This window comes from Panthera pardus, unplaced genomic scaffold, assembly GCF_024362965.1.
Source record: "Panthera pardus isolate Hobbes unplaced genomic scaffold, ASM2436296v1 HiC_scaffold_10, whole genome shotgun sequence".
In the NCBI taxonomy this organism is placed as follows: domain Eukaryota; kingdom Metazoa; phylum Chordata; class Mammalia; order Carnivora; family Felidae; genus Panthera; species Panthera pardus.
Window position 1 is genome coordinate 58,434,467 of NW_026526655.1, and position 16,843 is coordinate 58,451,309.

Consider the following 16,843-nt stretch of genomic DNA (forward strand, 5'->3'; position numbering starts at 1 on the left):
TCAACGCTCTGCCCCGGAGCTCTTCTCCCCTTTCCTGCCTGCTGGTTTACCCTGACCCCCAGCCGGGCCACCCCGTCTTTCCTCCTGACTCACACCCTCATCCCCACTGTCACTGTCGCTGTTGCCACTGCTGCAGGAGCCAGGCTTGCTGCCCTCCTCCTCGGGCTCAGGGGCTCCGCGTGTGCAGAGGAGGCTGGAGAGGATGGGGTGGCACCAGACAGTGGTGCCACCCCATGGCATACAGCCACAGACATGGCGACAGCGGGGTCTGAGCCTGCCCTCAGGAGACTCTCCAGCAAGTCAGCCACGTGGACCTCCACTGCCAAGGGCAGGCTGCACCCAGGCTCTGGTTTGCTGAGGTTGGCTGGGGCCTCCTGGAACAGCCAGACCAAGTCTGCCTCTTCCAGGGTGGTGGCCACGTGGAGTGGGCGGGGGTCCTGGTAATTTTCAACCCGCAACTGCAGCTTCCGGTCCTCCTCAGTTTCTCTAACTTCTCCTGGCTGGTTCTTGGGTCGGTGTTGGGGGTGTGTTTGGGGCCCGCGGGAGGTAGGGGTCAGGGGCTCCTCGGGGCACCCAGTGGGGGCTGGACCAGCACCGTGCGGCCCACGCTCTGCCATGCAACCCACTGCGTGCCACACACAACCTCTGCACCGTGGACGCCTCCCCAGGCTGTCTGCCAAGTGCCGGGCTGCTTGGCCCAGCTCATCCTGCAGGTGCAGGGACTCGGTGCCAGCTGCAAAGCCCAGCAGGAAATCCGGGAAAGGCTCGTGGTGATGAATCACCTCCGAGCGCGGTGCCGGTCCCCATCTTCAGGGGACCACAGCCAAGGGTGAGCGGTGCCCACAACAGCCCCGGCCCGCCTCCGCCCCGCGCTGGTGCTCCCAGAGTCACAGAGTTCGACCCCGACAGCCGAGGCCGCTGTCACACCATTCATGGGCATCCACAGCCTTCCTGAACTGGTGCCCCGGCCGTAGTCCCCCAACCGTGGCCTCTAAGTCTTCTTTTGGATTGGTGTTTCAGCGAGGAGGTGGCCTAGAGGAGCGGGGAAGAGCCTTGCCTCAGTGCCCCAAGGCTGCACAAACACGTGCCGCAAGCTGGGTGGCTTCAAACAACAGAAACTTACTCTCTCCCAGTTCTGGAGGCCTGTCGTGAACTGAAGCGTGTCCCCCTAAAATTTATACACAAGCCCTGAACCCCAATGGGATGGTATTTGAAGGTGGGGCTTTTGGGAGTTTAGGTTTAGGTGAAGTCATGAGAGTGGGATCCCCACAACAGGATTAGTGCCTTTTTTTTAAAAAAGAATAATATTGATTTTTTAAACTTTATTTATTATTTACTTTTTATTTGAGAGAGAGAGAGAGCACATGAGCAGGGGAGGGGGCAGAGAGACAGGGGGAGAGAGAATCCTAAGCAGGCTCCACGGTCAGCACAGAGCTTGACAGGGAGCTCAATCTCACGACCCTGGGATCACGGAGCTGAGCCAAAAATCAGGAGTCGGGCACTCAGCAGACTGAGCTGCCCTGGTGCCCCAAGATGAGTACTTTCTAAGGAGAAACACTTGCTGTCTCTCTTTGCTCGCTGCCTTGTGAGGACACGGTGAGAAGATGGCCGTCGGCAAGTCAGGAAGAGGGCCCTCACCCAAATCCGGCCATGCCAGAATCCAGATTTCCAGCCTCCAGGACTGTGAGAAGATAAATTTCTGTTGGTTAAGCCACCCATTCTGTGGTATCTAGTTACGGCAGCCTGAGCTCAGACAAGGCCAGAAGTCCAAAATTAGGGTGTTAACAGGCTGATTCCTTCTGGAGGTTCTGAGGGCGATCGGTTCCATGCCTCACTTGTAGCTTCTGCTGGCTGCTGGCAGCCCTTGGTGACCCTTGGCTTGTGGCAGCATAACTCCACCCTGTGCTTCTGTCTTCACATGCCTTCTTCTCAGCGTCCTCTCCTTTTCTGTCCTTTATAAGAATACCTGGAGTGGCACCTGGGTGGCTCAGTCGGTTAAGTGTCCAACTCTTGGTTTTGGCTCAGGTCATGATCTCACGGTTCATGAGTTCAAGCCCCGTGTCAGGCTTTGTGCTGACAGCACAGATCCCATCTGGGATTCTCTCTCTTCCTCTCTCTCTCTCTCTCTGCCCCTTCCCTGCTCGCGTTCTCTTCATCTCTCAAAATAAATAAATAAAAACTTTATAAGAACACCTGTCATTGGATTTAGGGCCTACCCTAAACCCAGAATAATCTTATTATAAGGTCCTTAACGTAGTTACAACTGCAAAGACCCTAGTTCCAAATAACGTCACATTCACAGGTATTAGGGATTAGGACTTAGACACAGCTTTGGGGGCCACTAGTCAGCTATAAGCACAAAACAGGAAGCAGTGCGGCAGAGAGAGGCTGTGGGCAGATGGGAAATCCTTCCAGGAAACCCCAGAGGAAGCTACGAGTGGAGAGGACAAGGCGAGCTAGACTCCCGCCACCTCCCAAAAGAGACTCGACGCTTCACCCCTGCACCTCAACCCGCCACCCCTCCCCTACTCCAACCAGGAGAGAATCGAAAGCAGCTGAGCCAACCCATGGTTTGTCCTGCCTCTGTGGCCTGCTGAAACTGCACTGGTCATTTCAAATGCCCGGGAGAGAGCAGCATCTATAACTTCCAGCCTCCTCCCCCCCAAAAGCTTGAAGCTACCGGCACCCAGGGGAGCTTCCGGAACACATGGGAAGCACTCGTGGGAGGAACCCCATCAAAGCCCTTGGTCAGCCAGGCAATGTCCGCACCCCCCCAATCAGCCTACAGGGCCTGGAGCACCAGGAGTGCCCCGGCCAGGGCAGGCCTAGTGGGAAAGCCTCCTCCCCACAGCCCATGGCAGGGAGTCAGCAAGAGTCCCAGATCTAGTGCAGGCCGCAGGTGGCCAGTGGAGAGGAGAGGACACTGCAGGCTTCAGTAATGACCCTTTACATTGGCAGGAAGCTGCACGGCCCACAAACACCCTCGCCTCCCCTACCCCCTCCAATCCTCACTGCACCCTGTGAGGTAGAGGTCACACTAAAGTTGTCCCCGCTGGACACGTGAGAAAACTGAGGCTCAGAGAGGAAAGTGTCTCAGCAAATACGAAGCAGAGCGGCTCACTGCAGTGTAGCACGTTCTGGACTTGAGTTCTGGAACAGGAAAAGGACCTTAGTGGAAAGGAGGTGAAATCTGAATAAAGTCTAGTATTTAGTTAAGAGCATCGTACCAGTCTTCACGTACCGTGGCTACGTGAACATTGAGGGGTGCTGGGTGAAGGGCATTTGGGAGCTTTCAGTTCTATTGCTATGGTCTGAATGTTCGCATCTCACCCAAACTCATGTTGGAAACCTAATCCCCAATGTGATGGTATGAGGAGGTGGGGCCTTTGGGAGGTGCTCAGTCACCAGCGTGGAGCGCTTCTGAATGACACTAATGACACTAATGACCTTGTGGAAGAAGCCCCAGGGAGCCAGCCCACCCCTTCTACCACGGTAACGCAGCAGGAAGCCTGCAGTCCGCAACTCTAACGAGGGTCCTCCCTGGGACCCAGGGACGCCAGCACCCTGATCTTGGACTCCCAGCCTCCAGAATTGTGAGGAACAAATTTCTGTAGTTTATAAGCCACCCAGTCTGTGGTATTTTGTTACAGCAGCTTGAACAAACTCAGACATCTATCTTTGCAACTTTTCTGGAAATCCAAAATTGCTCCAAGATAAGTTTTGTTAAAAAGCAAAGCTGGGAAGGGAGTGGAGTAAAAAACCAGAAACAAAACAGAAACGGTACTTGACTTTTTTCACCTCGAGTTCAGGAGTTCACACTCTTCTGTGGTGGCTGTTGACAAGGACATGAAGAAATTGGAACCCTTGGGGCCCCTGAGTGGCTTAGTCAGTTAGCGGTTAGCATCTGACTTCAGCTCAGGACATGATCTCGCTTTGGGAGTTCAAGCCCCATATCAGGCTGCCTGCTGTCAGCAGAGAGCCTGGATCCTGCTTCAGATCTTCTGTCTCCCTCTCTCTCTACCCCTCCCCTACTCACAGATGCGCTCTCGCTCTCTCAAAAATAAAAATAAAACATTAAAAAAAATTGGAACCTTTGCACATTGCTACATTGTTATTGATAATGTAAAATGGTGCAGCTGCTGTGGAAAGCAGTTTGGTGGTTCCCCAAAAAGCTAAATCGAATTACCATATTACCCAGCAATTCCACTTGTAGGTATAAACCCGAAGGAATTTCAAGCTGGGACCTGTACACCAGCGTTCACTATTCCCAATAGTCAAAAGGTGGAAACAACTCAAATGTCCATCAATGATGAACGGATAAGCAAAATGTATATACACACAATGGAATACTACTCAGCCTTGAAAAGGAATGAAATTCTGACACATGCTTCAACGTACATGAGCCTTGATAACATGGTGCTAAGTGAAATAAGCAAGATGCAAACAAACAAATATTGTAGGATTCCATTTATATGAGATGCTTAGAATAGGCAAATCTATAGTGACAGAAAGTAGACCAGTGGTTAGAACAGGGGCGGGGGGGGGGGGGGGGGAAGGGTGAGTTATTATCTAATGGTACAAAGTTTCAGTTTGGCATAATGGAAAGTTTGGGAAACGGAGAGGAGGGATGATTGCACAGCCTTGCAGACATACTTAGGGCTGCTGAATTGTATACTGTATGGTGGTTAAAGTGATACATTTTGTGCAGATTTCACCACAATAAAAAGTGTTTGTTTTTTTTTTTTAATCACAAACTGCCCCTTTCTTAACCTTGAAAATGGTCCCTGGGTGAGGACTGGGTGAAAACAGGGCACTGATAGAGAAATGAGTTGCCTCTTGGAGGAATGTTAACACCTCTCTCCACCAATATCCTTAAGGCTCCTAGCTCCCTCCTTGAACCAACCCCCAGCACATTTGCCTTCAGGAAGGAAGGACAGGGTAGAACAGGGGAATTGCCCCACTTCAAATTTAAACCACTTTGAGGCAAGTGGCCACTCAGCACCCAGGGAGCCTACCGTGAGGGGAGAGTGCTCTTTGAGCACCTCTTCCCCAAATCTTTCTTCTCGCTTTATCAGCCAGCAAAGACCCTCCTACAGTACTTTGTAACAGAGTGTATTTTTTAGTCGGGAAAATAAACCTCTTGAACAACATTTATATATATATATATCTTATTTATTTTAGTTTGAGAGAGACCGTGAGTGGGGAGGAGCAGAGAGAGAGGGAGAGAGACAGAATCCCAAGCAGGCTCCATGCTGTCAGCGAGGAGCCCGACTTGGGGCTTGAACTCATGAACTGTAAGATCATGACCCAAGCCCAGATGAAGAGTCAGATGCTTAACCGACTGAGCCACTCAGGCGCCCCACACAACCTTTATTTCTTGAACATCCGTTTGATAAAGGGCTTTTAAGCCTATGGTTCCATTCCCTTTCCTAGCTTTTTGCTAGATAACCACTTACCACTTTATAGTATTTTCTTGCATACCTGTCTGCTATCAACTCCTACCTTGGAATCCTCCCAAACAAAATACCAAAAGGTATTTTATTTATGTTTATATTCTCAGGCATTGGGTACGTGCTCAAAAAATTTGATTAATCAATTAGGAGATAAGGGAGTGAAAGGGTTAGCAACCTAAATTGTCTTTAGATTGCCCTCACTCTCTAACATCCTGCCCTGGTATAACTAGCCCACACAATGCCTATGAATTTCTATATATATGCATGTTTGTGAATATGCACACCATAAGACTTTTCGGCATGAGCATATACATTAGTTCCAGGAAAAACAGATCTATGAGCCCTTCCTACACATCTCTAAGGACATCTACCCGCACTGCAACTGATCTGCATCACTAACACCAAATCCACCTGTAAAGGCCCTTTCTCAAAGCCCTTTGCTTCCAGGAACCTACACCCCCCACCCCACCACCCCCGTCTTCCGGCTGGTCAAGACCTATGCTCTCCTTTATTTTCCTCATCACATATAAGGGGCCTGATGATCTCCTGTGATGTCTGCTTCCCTAATTACTTTATGGATGTAAATCATCTGTCCTCAATAAGACTGCCCCTACCTGAAGAAGGTAGTTGGGTTCCTGCTACCCATACTTCCTGTGGGACCTTGGGCAAGTTACTTAACCCTTCTGAGTCTCAGAGTAAAATCTGTGGATAGCAACGTCTTCTCCAGGGTGCTAGGAAAAGTGGCCAATGCTCTGGAGGTGCCCCTGAAGTAACACCCTCCGGGGCAGAGGCTATGTCCTGAAACGCGGTATTTCCTCCACCAAACCCAGGAGACGGTTGAGTACAAATATTTATTGAATTTGTCTTTATTACATTTTTTTACTAGATATAATTCACATACCATAAAATTCACTATTTGAAAGTATACAATTCAGTGGTTTTTAGTATATTCATGAGGCTCTGCGACCATCAATTCCAGATATACAATTGCAGAACATTCTCATCAACCCATCTCCTTGGCTTTTAATAAATCAAAGTATATCTTGACTATTTGTCAGTAAATATAATTATTCTACTCTATAATTACTAATAGTGTTTATGACATTACTATGTGCCAGTCACTGTTTGGGGTCCTTTATACACAATAAGTCCAACGTGGTAAGTTTACAGCAGCGGCATCATGCCACGTTACTCATGAAGAAGCGGAGACGCTGAAGGGCAGGAATCTTGCCCACGGCCACCGAGCTGCCACTTGAACCCAAGGTGCCTGAGTCCAGGTTCCTCACCATTCCTGCTACCTCTTCACTGGAGCATTAAGATTTAACAACCAACCAACCAACCAAAAACAGGCAACAGACACAACCTTTAAGTATGAAGACCCCGTTTCTTCCTCCTTTATCAATCACCCATGGCTGTGATTTTTTTTCTAAACACAAATGAATTGTCCCCTGCTGACCTTGGACCTTTGTGTCACTGCGTTGGCGACACAAAAGTCTGGAAGCCCTGATCCTCACCCCCCAGAAGTGAACAGTGTGGACCCACAGTACAGGGAGAAGGGGACACACAAACACGGCATTCAGAGATGGGAGAGTCTGGCTATTGGTGATGGCGGAAAGCTGGGACTTCCTGTTCCAAAAAGAACCATAAGCAATGAAATAGTTCTGGAAAGACCAATGGCTTGTTTTCTTTCTTTAAGATGAAATTCAGCAGCGGGAAAACCCACTCATGAATTGAGCAAATGCTCCTTCCCTTTAAGTCATTTTATCCTCCGACAGCTAAAAACACACTGATCTCTGTTTACCTTCATAATACCACCTCCCACATTAAACTATCTATGCCCTGTCATTTACAGAGGGGCTGTTTTCAGATAACAGCACACACTGTATTTGATAGAAATGCTGTCTCTGAAACGTACCATGTGGATTCGGTTTTGGTAATTCAAGTTTTTTGGTTTTTGTTTTTTAAATGTGCCATGGGGAAAATTCTGTAGAGCATCCTGTAGCAAAAACTCCTTCAAAATCGTCATTACTTGCTAGCTGTCCCCTAAGTTCTGATAACTCTCAATATCATGTGTTCTTATTCAAGATATACACCTGGATTTAGGCTACCTCGTAGTCTGTCCTTTGCACCTCTTGGCAACAGAAAATGTACATATCAAGTTTGAAGGCCAGGACTCAGCCAACATCTCAGCTAGACTTTGACCCTCAGGAAAACTTGGGCACCTGCAAATATCTGTTACCTCAGATTTGTGGTCTACATATGGGGCCCTCAGGCATGATTATAAGCAGAACTGCCGATACCGGAAAGTGCTGAGTTTACTTAGGGTTCTGAAGAACCTTCCAGCTTGGTCTGAGGTATCTTGTTCATAACACATTTTAAATGTTACTTTTTTTCCCCCCTACTAATCATGTAATTTAGGAGAAATTCCTTTCAGAAAATAACGCACCATTGATAATAACTGTATTGTATTGTGATAGGATTTTTTGGTTGGTAGGGTATTTGGGGGAGGGTGGTTAAATGGCACAATATACTACACGGTAACTTAAGAAGATAGGGGCAAATCTAGAGAAACGCTATTTCAGTTAAATAAACTGGGCAGCAGCTCCCTCTTGTGCTGAAAAGTAAGTACTGCAGCCACTGAATTAAAACCTGGAAAATCATCCCTCAATACACATAAAACTTGCTTAAACAAAGAGCTGTTCCCAAATATTTTAAGTCTTGAGAAAAGCACGGTACTTAGTAACTCTTTATTTTAGCCAGAACACCCACTGCCATTAGTATTTAATTAATTCTTCAAACATTTATTGAGTACTTACTGGGTGCCAGTTACTAGGGATGCTAGGGTAATTAACAGTTACTGCCCCCAAATTGCTCACAAGGGCTGGTCCATCAAGATGCCACCTTTCTCATCATGCTTTTTCTGGTCCCCTGTCAACTATGACCTCTGTCTCCTCTGAACTTCCCCCGATTCCCACCCTAAGATTGAGTCTTCTCATGCCTCTCCCCTCTTCTTCCCATTATCAAGCAGTTTCTTTTCTTATCATGCTACTGGATTGGAACTTCTTTGAAAGCAGCAGCCACATCTAATCCACTCAGTTTTCCTCATTCTGCACGGGTCCAGTTAGTATCCAAATGCATATCTGTTCAATTTAATTCAATTCAACAGAATCAGGAAGCAATAGAGATCCACAGCTAATTAAAAACAGGTTCTAATGGAGAAGTGTATTTCAGCTGCTCTATGCACATAACTCTCAAAAATGGAAATGTAGCCATTGTTTCATTGCTGCCAAAATCATGTTGATTTTTTCTAATCATTTTTCTGTGGTGCAAGGATGCCAATGGAAAATAAGACTTATATTATCCTAGAATCCATGATGTCAGAAAGAGTTTGCTCCATCACTTTCCTACCTGTCACGAAAAGATGCTGGATGGCGCAGGTGTTCCCTGTGGGCACCGTGTCAGAAATGTGAAAGGTCGCTCTGGCCAAGCCATCTGGGGTGGACAATGTTCTAAACCAGTGGTTCCCAGACTTTGGGATGTCACATAAAAACTTAAAACAATTTTTTTCCTTGGGACTGACTGACATGAGGTTGCCAATATCTTATTTTGCTAACTATGAATAGTTTTTAAAATCACTTATCATCTTCATTTTATGGGGAAAAAAATGAACTTTAACACCAAGAAGCAAAAAAGTCATAATCTCAGAATAAAGAATTTTCCAAGATTTCATTTTTAAGCAATCTGCACCCAACATGGGGCTTGAACTCACAACTGCGAGATCAAGAGCCGCACTATGGACGGAGCCAGCCAGGCACCCCCCCCCCCCCAAATTTTTTTGTATTGAATACTTTTAACTCTAGATTTGGACCAGGCACTTGGATCAAGGAGTTGGAGAATGTGGAGGGTGGACTTGAAGGCACGCCCCTGACACCCCTCCTCTGCCCACCTTTTTCCTCTCTTGGATTCAAGAGCTTCTTTTCATTTGACCATTCTCTCACTCAGGTTTGCCTTGCAGTATGTGAGAATGAGCACGAAATCATATCCCTGAAGAACAGGAACTAGAATGGAAACCAGCTGGTGCCAAAACCCAAACGAGGGAAAAGGGCAGAAGATGGGGTCAGGCACGTGCCCTTACGTCCAGCCCCCACACACCTTCCCTCGTGTCTGGGTCCAAGGCTGGCTGGGCGGAAGGGGAGTTTGTGGGATGGCCTCATGTGGGTTAAGGGGAAGATGGGGAAAGAGAGACAAAGAGATCGGCCCTGCTTTTGGGAGCGGCATTTCTGTCTTCTCCTGACCACAAGGTAAACAGCAGAGTAGAAGCGTGCAGCAGTCTCATGCTTCGCTTTTTCAAAGCCTTTCAGATAGCTGTTCCATCTGATCGCCTCCACACGACCGAGCGGGCTGATTTCAGGAAGGGTCTGAGATTGGCTTTGTCTCCCTCCCACTCCAGGACTCAGATGAAAGAAGGAAGGGCTCTCAGGGGCTCGTCTCAGACCCAGACTGAGGGGATGCTTGCATCTGTGTGTGCGTGTGTGTGTGTGTGTGTGTGTGTGTGTGTGTGTCTGTGTGTGCGTGCGCAGGAACTTGACCCAGGTTGAAAGTCTGTGGGCAGCAGTAGGAAAGAAACCCACTGAGAAGCACTAAATGACCTTAAATAGCTTGCACCCTTCAGGTCACTCCTTAAATCGCCTTGCATACGCTACCTCCTCCCCAAGAGAGGGAGTCCCTCTGGGAGGCGGTCAGAAGGGGCTGACAGCCCCAGCACCCCCCGCCCCCAGGGCCCTTCTCCTGACAAAATGACAGCCTTGGGACTCACATTAGTCTCGGCTCTGCTGTGTCCCAGAAAGGACAGGTGTCCCTCTGACTCAGAAAGACAGGCCTTGGAGCAGCGGCCCCTCCCCAGGGTCCACTCCTTCCCGCAGGCTGCTTCGCAGACGTGCTCGGCCAAGGGTGTGGGTGGCCATGGCTCATCTCCCTCCTTTTCTCACCATCTTTTCTCACGCCAACAGGAGAGAGAAAACTCTTAAATCACCTTTGAGCTGACAAAAAGAGAAGATGAAGAAAAAGGCCTGCCAGTCTTCTCTGCCCACCTCTGATGCGTAACTTCTGCTGAGAATGTCGGGTTTCAGAGAGACAACACCCAAACTTTGGTACCAGTTACCAGTCTATACCTTCCCGCCTCCAGGGCACTGAAAATGCAACTCATCGCCTTGACCCTCAGCCTTCCAATCTCCTCTTCATCCTTCCCCCCAAAGGGATCATTCTCTCCTCAATCTAAATAAACTTCCAGGCCCCGAGGAGGTCTAAGTGGGTCCTCATTTGCTCCTCAGCAGGACCTTAGCCACCTTTCCCTCAGTTTTCCCAGGCCCTCCCTTCCTTCCACCATCCTCCCTCACCCTCATGGGCTGCTCTTCCCCTTCTCCAAAGACCAGCCTCAAAATAGCACCCGCGACTATTGTGGAGAAAAACACCAAGGCCAACAGTTTGTTACCAGGAGGCCATCCTTTGGTGGCATTAGTTGTAACAGAGTTTTACCTTTATCATTTCACTTCCTGTGACCCAGTGCTCTTAAAGTACAGCATATCCACTTAAATTGGATAACTTCACGAGTTATGGTCCCTTCAGGACTTGGAACCAAACTTAAGCACAAGATTCTTCTCCAAGCAATGGATTCTGCCCACCCACCACTCAAATTTAGCTGAAACAGATGAGGGATTGTCCACTAACCTCACAGAAAAAACCCCGCTGGGGACTGGGCAGACTGTTCCTACCTTTAAAGCACATGCTTCTCATGGCGACAGCAGAGTCACCATGAGGATCTGTAAGAGGGTGTTAGATAGAGGCAGCAATGAGATGCTGGTCTTCCCGTCAGTCTTAATATGGCAGCTTGGCTGCCCAGGAAAGACAGAGGACAGGGAAGGGGTTCCCCTTGGCCACCACACTTATAACTACAGTATTCTTATTTTAATTACTTACACAACATCTAGCATATGCACCTATTATGTGGCAGGCAAAACACTGGACACTCCATAAACTTGATGGTGAGCTAGACAGAAGTGGCCCTATCCTCACAGGGCTAAGGTCTAGCGGGGAATCAGGTGAGTGTCCTGGGGAGGGGTTAGGCTGGTTTACTCCCATGGCCCAGCCTGCCTTCAATCCCTCCTTTGCCTCTAAGGGTATACATCCCATCCTCCTTGGTACTTGAGTTCTAGCCCAGGGAGGTCCCGCACCTGTTGGTTGGACAGAAGGCACAGACCTCCCGCAGGACAGGGACACACTTGAGCCTGAAGTGTGGCCTCTAATCAATGCACACCCATCGATAAAGCCGAGATGTGCTTGCAGCACTAGCCTCGACCTGGCCCCTTGGGGCACACCTTGCTCAATGCTTCAGCGTCCCCAAGAGCTAAGGCACAGTCATTGTTACAATGTTAACACACAGGAAATGGAGACTTTGAACAGCGAAGTGACCACCTAGGCTGCACAGGCAGAACTTGCTCCGGGTGTGGGAGCTGGTGACTGAGCCTGGCAGTCTGGCTCCTGCTGAATCCTGGCTCAGGAGCGGGGCCCCGTGAGAGGCCAAGGTGGCACAACCCCGGGGCTAGGGAGCAGGGACAGCAAACCCTGAAGAGCACTTACAAAGCGCAGGAGCCATCCTGGGCTCTGGGCACAGACTGTCTTGCGAGCACCACCTCGACCCTACAAGGTAGGGATTTGCAGATGACAAACACAAGGAAGAAAAGGAACATGCCCAAAAGACACAATGAGCAAGTGGTAGAAATGTCCATGCTTCTGCCTCAGGTCTTCCAGAGTCTTAACCTGCATGTGAGTCACCTGGGGAATCGGGTTAAACTGCAGGTTCAGACTCTGGGGCAGGGCCCCAAACTCTGCATTGCTAATGAGCTCCCTGTGATGCTGATGCTGCTGGTCCATGGCTTCAAGTATGACACCTTGCCTCTTGGTAGTTCAGCTGTTTTATCCTCAGTTAAGCGTTTCCAAAGGACTCCGTGTTAGCAGTAATCATTTTAGCTAATTTTCATTGAGTGCTTACTCGCATCAGGCCCTGTATTAAGAGCTTTTTCTGTGGATTATCTCCTTAATTAAATGAAGTAGGATAGGGACGCCTGGGTGGCTGTTGGTTGGGCATCCGACTTCCGCTCAGGTCATGATCTCACGGTTCGTGGGTTCGAGCCCCGCGTTGGACTCTGTGCTGACAGCTCAGAGCCCGGAGCCTGCTTTGGATTTTGTGTCTCCCTCTCTCTCTGCTTCTCCCCTGCTCACACTCTGTCTCTCAAAAACAAAGATTAAAAAAACATTTTTTTAATAGAAGTAGGATCCAATTAGTGTCCCCATTTTATACATGAGGAAAACTGAGGCCCAGAAAGTTTAAAGACCTCGCTCAAGGTCACAGAGCCAGCAAGTACCAGAGCCGGTTCCACCTGTTCCTGAAATGTGTCTGTGAAGGGGAGAAGGCAGGCATTTCGGGCTCCTTTTGTCTGTGGAGAACACCCAGGTGGAGAGTGTTCAATGTTTTAAAACGAGGCCTAGAATCCATCTGGTTCTCGTAATACAAGTTCCATCTTTCCTTCCTTAACCACAAGCAAATGATTCTAATAAGACATTTCTTCCTTCAGACAGAACTGAAGGAGTCCTTAACCAAGCCATCATCATCCCCCAGGGACTTGAACTAACTTTCCTGGCTCAGCTGTCCCTCCTTTTCAAAGGCCATTATGTTGGTTAGAGTCCCTGGAGACCCGAAGCATCTCAGGAGTAATCAGAAGCCTCCAGGGCTCCTGGAGAGGCCCTGCTATCCACGCAGGCCAGGGGACATCTTCCCAGCTACCCACCACTAATTCAACCCAGCAGCAGTGGGGCCAAGGCCTGATATCAACTGTCAGTGACTCTGAGGTGTTCCTGACCCGACCCCCCTCGACTCCCTCCCTCGGTCCCCAGCTACTGTCTTCTCTCCTCTCGGGTATCAGCTCCCTCCCTTTATTAAGAACTCCTCCCTTCTTTTCTGAAACTGGCTTTTTAGAAAGGATCCTTTGAATTCTAAACCGATGCCTGATAAAGTTCAAACAATTGCATCAGTTAAGCCAGGAGCTGGGAGAGGGGAATGGGGACAGAGGTTTCAGAGATTGCAAAGATTCCTGCCCTTGGGAAGTTTACAGCTTAGCGGGGGTAACAGATACAGGAGGAATTTCAGCAGAGAGAGGGAATGTCTCAGATGTAGGCACATCAAGGGCACTGTGGGGGCCCAGAGGCATCAGAGGAGATGCCATCACAGGTGAATTCTGAAGACTGGGTCAGAGGCAGCTGGTGCAAAGTTATTCCACACACAAGCAACAGCATGAGCAGAGAGAGCTCAGGTATTTTAGACTTTGGGGCATGAAATATAAAGCAAGGAGCGGCCAGAAATAAGATGGGAGAATAAAATAAGGGCAATGTCAAGGAAGTCCCCAAATGCCCCATCAAGGGGGCTTGGACTTGCTTCTCCAGGCAGTGGTCCTGTAATCATGCCCCAGGGCCCATTTTTTGGAAGGCCAAGCACGGACAGACCTCTGAGCGCCCACCCTTCAGACCCCATGTCTGCTTTACATATTCAGAGCTCGGCACAATGTTGTGCGAAGAAAAAGTTTCGTTGCCAAGAGACCCATGCGTGACATCTGTTCCTGATGGGACACCGACTCAGAGAACTCAGGATTTCAGGAATTAGGAAGAGGATGCCTTTGGGGTTTTGTCTAATTGGTGGACGCCCCGGAAACATCCTCTTTCCACAGGCCAGGAAGTGGCTGTTTCATTTTCTAATTCCATTCTGTCGTGAGTAAGGAAGCGGGAGCTGCTTCCTTCCTTCCTTGCTGGACCCCACAGGCGTCAGTCCCCAACAGCCCTCCACGTCCATCCTCTCCACGCCAGCCTGCAGGGTCTTACCACTCCAGGGACCTTTGATACGAAGCTGGTGATTACAGGAATTGTCAGGCCCCACCGTGCTGCCAGCACTGACCTTGCTGACAAAGTCTACCCATGTTAAAGCTTTGCTGGGCCTCCCGGTCGCCCAGGAGCTTTGCGCCCTGGTCGCCCGTTGCTTACCTCCTGTATTAACAGCAAGCTTCAGCCAGTCTTGCCGGAGGACCTGGCTCTTCCGGGCTCCAGCCCCGCTCCCCAGCTGTCTGTCACTCCGTCAGGTCATGAGCATTCCAATTCTTTTAATCTGGCCACATAAACCAAGTCCCGCAGCCCCTAATCATGGCCGCTGCTTGGCCAGACTTCCCCCAGTCATGCTGCCTGGTTGGTGCTGCCTGGGCCCCGGGAAGGCAGCCGCAGTAAATCACCCCCCAGCACCACCCTCTGAGGGTGCCTATCAAGCCTCCACCAGGGATTCACTGCGCCAGCTGACGCTTACTTTCTCTGTGGGAAAGCATCGTCCAGACGGCAACACACATTCTGAATGTGCACAGTTATCAATAAAAGTGTCTGAGAAGGCAACCCTCCCCATAGACTGAGATTGATTTACTTACAAATTATAATTAGGTATTACTGGAATAATCTGTTACGGACATTATTAAATATACACAAATATAAAAGCAAATGAATTAAACAATATTTTTACACTTTTATTTATGGTACCTTTCTGCTGTCACTAAAAGATGGAACTGTCCTTAGAGGTCTATAATTAAATATGCCTCATTAAAAAAAAAAATTAACAGACATTAGCTTGGGGAGCAGTTTTAGGTTTATAGAAAATTTGAGCAGAAAGTATACAGAGTTCAGATGTACCTGCTCAGCGCTTTCCCCTCCCCAGTGGCCCCTATTAATAACGTCTCATATTAGGGTGATGCATTTTCTATAAAACTTGAGCCAATGTTGATACATTATCATTAACTGAAGTCCACAGTTTCCTTTAGGGTTTCCTCTTTATGTTGCACATTCCACGGACTTTGATAAATGCCCATTACAGTCTCCTTACATTACAGCATCATATAAAATAATTTCATACCCTAAAAATTCCCTGGGTTCCGTCTAGTCATCCCTCTTCCCGCCTCCCACCCACTCATCATTTGCTCCATTAAAAAACCTTGGTTAACCCTTTACGGAAAAAGTGGATTTAAAGGTCCAATTCTAAGTTCATGCCTTGCTTTTGTTTAAGTTTGTTTGTTTGTTTGTTTGTTTAGAGAGAGCAAACACAAGCTTCAGCAGGGGAGGGGGAGAGAGAGAATCCCAAGCAGTTTCCTCACTAGCAGGGGCAGAGCCTGATGCATAGCTGGAATTCATGAACTGTGAGATCACGACCTGAGCTGAAATCAAGAGTCAGGTGCTGAACTGACTGAACCACCCAGGCGCCCCACACGCCTTGCTTACGAGCCACCTGACTGGCATTATAGAAGATGTGGCCTCACAAAGGTTAGTGACTACAGGTGGGGAAGGGCAGCAATGGGTGCATTTAGCAAATCACAGTAATTGTTTCCGTGCCGTTCATCTGTTATATAAAGGTCTTTATGAAATTTGGCTGGTAAATTTCTCTCCTCCTGAAGTCAATCATTTACTCATACAGGCTTATTAGAAGCTGATACATTTTACAATTTTAATAAAGGGCCTAGGTGCCCCCCATTCTAAAATACTTGGGACGATTTCAAGCAGATTCAAAATTCCTCTCCAACCTTTTAAAGTAGTACAGATATAGGAGTTTTTATAGATAGTAAAACTTGTTTTCTTTAAAACTAAACCACTGGCTGATACATTTCTAAACATTTCTAAAGTATTTTCAACAATACTTTTTCCATAGTACAAATTTCTTTTCAAAGTCTGTTTCTCTCTCACATTAAAATATCACTGTACGTTAGAGTGACAGATTAAGGGAACTTATTCTTTTCTAAACTATTGGATAGGTAGCACAGTGCTAACTGCCACTTATCACAGAAAAGATGAGCAAATTTAGAACACTTGCCTTTCCGAAAAAGAAGAGTATACATTGGAAGGTTTTTTTTTTTTTTTAATGTTTATTGTTGAGAGAAACAAAGGGCGTACAAGTGGGGAAGGGAAAGAGACGAAGGGAGACAGAATCTGCAAAGCAGGCTCCAGGTTCTGAGCTGTCAGTGCAGAGCCTGACGTGGGGCTCAAAACCACAAACTGTGATATCACAACCTAAGCCAAAGTTGGACACTTAACTGACTGAGCCACCCAGGTGCCCGTGAAGGTTTTCTTTATTAAAGATTTTATTTTTAAGTCATCTCTACCCCCAGCATGGAGATGGAACCCACAACCTGGAGATCAAGAGTCATACACTCCATGGGGCGCCTGGGTGGGTCAGTCAGTTGAGCGTCTGACTTCAGCTCAGGTCATGATCTCATGGTTCATGGGTTCGAGCCCTGTGTCAGGTTCTGTGCTGGCAGCTC

The 16,843-nt window shown here is 48.2% G+C and overlaps 1 protein-coding gene across 1 annotated transcript; it reads right to left on the reverse strand.

Annotated features, from left to right (window-relative positions):
• LOC109269589 (NF-kappa-B inhibitor beta-like) lies at positions 1-12,383 on the reverse strand. Its single transcript, XM_053901837.1, is given in 3 exon segments — positions 1-248; positions 251-807; positions 12,202-12,383. Coding segments are annotated over 3 exon segments (987 nt in total).
• Positions 12,384-16,843: the final 4,460 nt, after the last annotated feature.